At 38.7% G+C, this 7,753-nt stretch overlaps 1 protein-coding gene across 1 annotated transcript; it reads left to right on the forward strand.

Moving 5' to 3' along the window:
• The first annotated feature begins 4,524 nt into the window (after positions 1-4,524).
• Positions 4,525-7,398, forward strand: Ubqln2 (ubiquilin 2). The gene has a single exon (XM_077107214.1). The coding sequence runs from the start codon at positions 4,789-4,791 to the stop codon at positions 6,667-6,669; it is 1,881 nt and encodes a 626-aa protein (XP_076963329.1). The 5' UTR covers positions 4,525-4,788; the 3' UTR covers positions 6,670-7,398.
• The last annotated feature ends 355 nt before the right edge of the window (positions 7,399-7,753 follow it).

Here is a 7,753-nt window from a genome sequence, read left to right on the forward strand (position 1 = left end):
AGAGTGTGCATATTAGTCTCACTTTTGCTGATGAAGAAACTGAGATTGTGAAAAATGAATGAATTGCCTTAAGGTCACCCAGCCATGACTAAACAAACTGGAGTTGTAATCCCAGTCTGTTTGACTCAAGACTGGTTTTGCCACTATGTTAAATTACTGTTTTTCTAGTTCTGACTGTATTATTTGGTTTCATGTGCATCAACAGGAGTGAGGAACAATCATAGGATTCCTCTTACATTCTGTATATTATTCCAGGAAGACAACACAGTATTTAATTAATATAATCACCTGAAAACTTCAACAACAGAAATTACTTCCTCGGGAAGAATTCCTAAAAGTTGAATTGCTCAGTAAAATTATCTGCATGTTTTATCAAATTTTAGGGTTTATTAGCAAAATGCCCTTTAAGCAATGTATAAAGTACCTGTTGCCTGTAATCATCATCATCATCATCATCATCATCCATATAGTGTTTACTATGAGCAGTCCTGGGCAGTCTGGATGGACTATGCCAAGACTGCATACTATATCAATCTTTTTAAATTTTATACATAAAAATATTTAAGTTAATTTCTATTTAAAGAAAATAAAATGTTTCCTTCCTTCCTTGTTTCCTTCTTTCCTCTCTACCTCCCTTCCCTCCTCTTTCTGACATTTATTTTCCTTTTTTCAGATAGTAGTTAATGTTTATTTTTTCCTTTGAGTATTCCTTTTTCTACATTGATTTGTACCAAGTATGTGTATGTCATGAATAGAACTAATGTGTTACATATGTCACAATTTTTTAGTTTGCCTCTTTTAATTTTTTATTGTTTTCTTCACATATAGAAGTTTAAACTTGTTGTTGTATGAAACTTACCCATCTTTTTACTTATAGTATTCTTTGTTATTTTAAAAAAGTTGTCACCATGGTGAGGTCATATAAATATTTGCTCTAATATTTTTCTGCAAATTTTATGATTTCATTTATTTTTTTAGAGAGAGAGAGAGAGAATTTTAATATTTATTTTTTAGTTTTTGGCGGACACAACATCTTTGTTTGTATGTGGTGCTGAGGATTGAACCAGAGCCGCACACATGCCAGGAGAGCATGCTACCGCTTGAGTCACATTCCCAGCCCCATGATTTCATTTTCTTCTAAAATTTATTTAGTTTTTTAACATGAAAATTCATTGATGGCATTCTTTCTACCTTTCCAACACTGCTAGGGGTTTATTATTCTTCTCAAATCATTTCTGTCATATGAATGGGATTTAATAAAGGAGGTTAAAAACAATTGCCACATTGAAAAATAAAATAGATTTTTAAAATAGTTAATTATTTGATTTCTGGCTCATTTTTTAATATGGCTGTTACATCGTTAAGATTTTCTACTTCTGATTAAATTTTGGTCATGCACGGTCTTCAGTTTTCCTTTGTTGTTATTCAAGATCAGTATAAAGTATTTCCTCATAATTTTTAAAAATATTCCATTCATCTGTGATTAAATGTATTCCCACCCTATTAATTTTTATGTATTTGTCTGGCTCCCCTTAAGTTTCATCTCTGCTTCTCACTAATGAAAGCATGTAAGTTCAGTCACTGGAATATTAATTTTATTTTATTGTAAGTAATTTAAACCACAATTTTACATTATATTTTAGAATAAAATGTCAAAACATTGCATGATTTGTATAATAAAAGGAAAAAACTCAAAGGAATGTGTTTGTGGAAGGATTCAGGAAGGGGGAAAAGGTGAGTGTGCTTTTGCCCCTGTACTGTGTACTTTGGTGAAGAAATTGCCAGCTAAGAGAATCACTGAACTAACAATGGTTTATCTATTTAGCTTGTTTTTAAAAACAACTTCTTAAGTTAGCTTAACAAAATTTACTTTACTTTGTTTGTTCATTAATGTTTGCCTTTATCATTTTGTAGCCAACACCCCATTTCCCTTTTGTAATTTTTTTGTTATCCTATTTAAAAGCCAAATTAATTTATATTATTTTTTATTGTTTGTATTTCAACTCTTTGAGTATATAAGTTTAACTGAATTCATCCACATATACCCTGTAAATAAAATATTACTTAACTTGAGTTTGATAAGAGTGCAGATTCTTGTACAACACTTATTTCAGTAGGTTTGGATGGGACCTAGAAATCTGTATTCTTAACAAGTTCCTCAGATCACACAAAGAGAAATCCTTTGCTAATTGCTGATTTATATGTTCTCATTATCATTGTTTTTGTTAATTTATTCCAATAAGAACTTTGATTAGCACTTTGTCTCAAAAAATGTTTGTTTTGCTTTACTTTTTTAAGTAGTTGGGTTTTTCCTTCCCACGTTTATTATTAATACCTGCCTTTATTCAATTGAAATTAAAGATAATCTGTGATGTTGTCTGTTTTTTTTTTTATTTTTTGAGAAAATACAAAAATATACTATAACACACAGGAATTGGAATTCCCACCACCTAGAATTACCTGTTGTTGATATCTTTCCGTATTTGCTTCCATTTTTAAAATAAAGCAAGTTTTTACACATTTAATTCAAGTTCTTTTCCATCAATACCCTGTATCCTATTCCATTTCTTCTTTCTCATGTGAAAGTTTGGTATGAATCATTTTAGTATATTTGCTTGCTTGCTTGCTTGCTTGCTTTCTCTTTTTCTTGCTTTCTTTATTTTCATTCCTTTTTGTGCCAGAGATTGAACACAAGATCTCATACAGCTTAACATCTCCACCACTGAGCCCCTCTAGAAATATTTCTAGAATATTTCACATGTATATGAATGCATCTATAAATACCATAGAGTATAATTTGACATGTGCTGATTCATTAGGCTTTTGAGATTTATACACATTACTATATTTAAAAGTAGTTCATCTTTTGCCTCTGTATTAATCATATTAAACATACTATATGTGAACATATATATCACTATATTAATAGATGCATATCACATACCTATATTTTTTTCTTGAGATTTATTGAGGTGTTGGTGACCTAATGACTTTAAAATGCTGTTAAATGGCCCCTGGATATTTCAGGGGAAAAATGATTTTCTGTATGATCTAAATTAGGGTTAGAGATATATACATAAATTCAAAATTATGTCTTCTATTATTCATGTTCTTTTTATCAGTACTGCCATTTCTTTGTTTTTCTTAATCTGTATTGAAATATGTGAATATATTAATGTGTACCACTATATGTGCCTGTCAATTTCTATTTGTACTATTCTCCCAAAATATATTTCTATTTTTTAAAAATTATAAATGCAGTGCATAATAAAAACCATTGAAAAATTCAAAATTTTATAAAAATGAGAGTTATTCATAATATCAACATTCACTAATCATCACATCATACTGGTGTATAGCCTTTCAGATTTTTTTTCTACATGTACACATACAATCTACACGCACCAGTTGTTAAAAATATTTTTAAAGTAAAAATATATTCATTGTATTTTTGATATTGAAATATACATGCCTTATATAGTTTCTAATTGTGCATAAATAAAGCCAAAAGTGAAAATACTATAATTTCCCTTTATCTGCAATGTATTTCTTACTTACCTTTAAAGACACTTTATATCATATTAAAAAACACTCACTTTTTAAACATAGTACATATTATTTTATTGTATGATAACATCATAGTACGTTTGACTAATCTCATATAAAAACACATTTAAAATGTTTAAATCATATTTTTTAATGCTACAGTATATATTTTATACATACTGATTATTTTCTTAGAGGAAGTTTTTAGATGAGGTATTTTTAAATAAAGATGGAAATATTTTTAAAATGTTAATTTGTATTCTCAAATTGCTCTAGGATTATTAACAATTCACACTTGGACTAGCATGAGAGTGCATTTTCTCAGCTCCCTATCAACAAGGTTTATCATCATTTCTCATCGTTGCCGATATGATAAGACAAAAGTATACCATCATTATTATTTGTATTTCTTTCATTACTAGTGAGTTTAATCACCCTTTCATAGCCTACTGGCCCTTTGCACTTCTTTTGTAAAATGTACGCTCCTGCCCTGTCTTCTTCCCTTCCCCCCATTGGGGGTGTTCCTGTTTCCTTTTTGCTTTGTCAGAGTTCTTTATTATTCATTTTTCGTCTTTTACATGGGATCGGTTTGATTCAGGCTTTCATCCTTTCACTGCCTTGCAGATTGCTAATATATATTCTCCACCGGTCTTTCAATGTCGTTTACAGAAGCCGTTTTCCTCTCCCTCCTCCCTCTCAACTTCCTCCCTCCCTACCTCGCCTCTTTTCTCTCGACTAGTCTTCTCTTCTAGTCTCGTCCCTTCTCCCCCCCCCCCTCTCTCTTTGTTTCCCTCTTCCCTCTCTCTCCCTCCGGTTTTTTTGTTGTTTTTTTTTTAAGTGCATAAGTTTTTAATTTTGACCGAGTCAAATCTATCAATCAGGGCCTGGCGCCGCGTCAGCAGAGGGGGGCGGGGAAGTGAGCGCGGAACTGGGGGAGGGGAAGGGGCGGGGAGGAGCGGGCGGAGCGGCTGCGGGAGTTGCTGGGAGTGCGCGCGGTCAGATCACAAGGCGGCGGCGGAGGAGGCCCAGAGACCTGAGCGCTGAGACCTCAGCCCGCGGCCTACGCTGAACCCTCTCGACCGGAGGACCAGGGAACCGCAATCTTCATCACAGAGGTACCGTGCTCTGCGCTCCTCGCCCAGCCCGGCCCAGTCCGCTGCTGCGGCGCCTCCTTCCTTCCTCCTTCCCTCGCTCTCTCGCTCGCCCGCGCCTTCCTTGCCCGCCTGCGTCACCGCGGCCGCCATGGCTGAGAACGGCGAGAGCAGCGGCCCCCCGCGCCCCTCCCGCGGTCCTGCTGCGGCCCAAGGCTCGGCCGCTGCCCCGGCTGAGCCCAAAATCATCAAAGTCACTGTGAAGACCCCCAAAGAGAAAGAGGAGTTCGCGGTGCCTGAGAATAGCTCGGTCCAGCAGTTTAAGGAAGCGATTTCAAAACGCTTCAAATCCCAAACCGATCAGCTAGTGCTGATTTTTGCTGGAAAAATCTTAAAAGATCAAGATACCTTGATCCAGCATGGCATCCATGATGGACTGACTGTTCACCTTGTCATCAAAAGCCAGAATCGACCTCAGGGCCAGTCCACCACACAGCCTAGCAGTGCCGCGGGAACTACTACTACCACCACGGCGTCGACTCCCAGGAGTAACTCCACACCTACTACCACAAATAGCAGCCCGTTCGGGTTGGGGAGCCTGGGAGGACTTGCAGGCCTTAGCAGCCTTGGTTTGAGCTCGACCAACTTCTCTGAGCTCCAGAACCAGATGCAGCAGCAGCTCATGGCCAGCCCTGAGATGATGATTCAAATCATGGAAAATCCCTTTGTTCAGAGCATGCTTTCGAATCCTGATCTGATGAGGCAGCTCATTATGGCCAATCCACAGATGCAACAATTGATTCAGAGAAACCCAGAAATCAGTCACCTGCTCAACAACCCAGATATAATGAGGCAGACTCTCGAAATCGCCAGGAATCCAGCCATGATGCAAGAGATGATGAGAAATCAAGATTTGGCTCTCAGCAATCTCGAAAGCATCCCAGGTGGCTACAATGCTCTACGGCGCATGTACACTGACATTCAAGAACCCATGCTGAATGCCGCACAAGAGCAGTTTGGGGGTAATCCATTTGCCTCAGTGGGGAGCAGTTCCTCCTCGGGAGAAGGTACTCAGCCTTCCCGCACAGAAAATCGGGATCCACTGCCCAATCCATGGGCGCCACCGTCGACTACCCAGAGTTCTGCGACCACCACTACGACCACAAGCAGTGGCAGTGGGTCTGGCAGTAGCTCCAGTAATACTACTGGGAACACTGTGGCTGCAGCTAATTATGTCGCTAGCATTTTCAGTACCCCAGGAATGCAGAGCCTGCTGCAACAGATAACTGAAAACCCCCAGCTGATTCAGAATATGCTGTCCGCACCCTACATGAGAAGCATGATGCAGTCGCTGAGCCAGAATCCAGATTTGGCTGCACAGATGATGCTGAGTAGCCCACTGTTTACTGCAAATCCTCAGCTGCAGGAGCAGATGCGTCCACAGCTCCCAGCTTTCCTGCAGCAGATGCAGAATCCAGACACGCTATCAGCCATGTCAAACCCAAGAGCAATGCAGGCTTTAATGCAGATCCAGCAGGGGCTACAGACATTAGCCACTGAAGCACCTGGCCTCATTCCAAGCTTCACTCCAGGTGTGGGGGTGGGGGTGCTGGGAACCGCCATAGGCCCTGTAGGCCCAGTCACTCCCATAGGCCCCATAGGCCCTATAGTCCCTTTTACCCCCATAGGCCCCATTGGGCCCATAGGACCCACTGGCCCTGCAGGGCCCCCTGGCTCCACTGGCTCTGGCGGCCCCACTGCACCCACTGTGTCCAGCTCTGCACCCAGTGAAACCACCACTCCAACATCAGAATCTGGACCCAACCAGCAGTTCATTCAGCAAATGGTGCAGGCTCTGGCTGGAGCAAATCCTCCACAGCTGCCGAATCCAGAAGTCAGATTTCAGCAGCAACTGGAACAGCTCAACGCCATGGGGTTCTTAAACCGTGAAGCAAACTTGCAGGCCCTAATAGCAACAGGAGGCGACATCAATGCAGCCATTGAGAGGCTGCTGGGCTCCCAGCCATCGTAATTACATTTCTGTACCTTGAAAAAATGTATCTTATTTTTGATAATGGCTCTTAAATCTTTAAACACACACAAAATCGTGCTTTACTTTGATTTTGATTCTTTTAAATCTGTCTATTATAAGTCTAATATGATGCATTTTAAGGTGGAGTCCCTCCCTCCCTTTTTTCTTTTCTCCCCCTTCCTGCCCCTCCCTCCGCCCTTCCCTTTCCCCCCCTGCCTTCTCCCCTCCTTTGTTTCCTTCCTTCCTTCTTTCCTTCCTTTTTTTTCTTTTGGTTTCCTTCCTTCTGTGTTTTGAATGGTGGGAATCAATGCTGTTTCACTCAAAGGTGTTGCATGCAAACACTTCTCTTTATTCTGCATTTATTGTGATTTTTGGAAACAGGTATCAGCCTTCACAGTTGGGTGAACAAGTTTTGTCCTACAGATGTCCAATTTATTTGCATTTTAAACATTAGCCTATGATAGTAATTTAATGTAGAATGAAGATATTAAAAACAGAAGCAAATTATTTGAAGCTCTAATTTGTGGTACAATATTGCTTATTGTGACTTTGGCATGTATTTTTGCTAGCAAAATGCTGTAAGATTTATATCATTCATTGATCGTTTTTGCTATATTTGTACACAGTACAGTAAGCACAATTGGAACTGTACATCTAGAAGTATTACTGTAGAATCTGAGCAGAGTATGTGTAACCCAAATAAGAAAGAATACAAGAAATATTTCTGGAGCTAGATATGTCTCATGATTTTGTAGAATCTTACAGCATATTTGATAAATTTCTCAGTGAAAAATGTTGGCTAGGCAAGTTCAGTTAAAATATAGTAGAAATGTTTATCCTGGTATCTCTAAGTATACATTTAATTGTACAGAAAACTTACAGTGTAACATTGTGTCAACATTTGCAGATTGACTGTATATGACCTTAATCTTTGTGCAGCCTGAAGGATCAGTGTAGTAATGCCAGGAAAGTGCTTTTTACCTAAGACTTCCTTCTCAGCTTCTCCCATAAAGAGACCCTAATATGCATTTTGATTTGTAATTGGAAATGTAACTTTTACTGAAAGTGTCATGTGATGTTTGCA

This window comes from Callospermophilus lateralis, chromosome X, assembly GCF_048772815.1.
Source record: "Callospermophilus lateralis isolate mCalLat2 chromosome X, mCalLat2.hap1, whole genome shotgun sequence".
NCBI lineage: Eukaryota > Metazoa > Chordata > Mammalia > Rodentia > Sciuridae > Callospermophilus > Callospermophilus lateralis.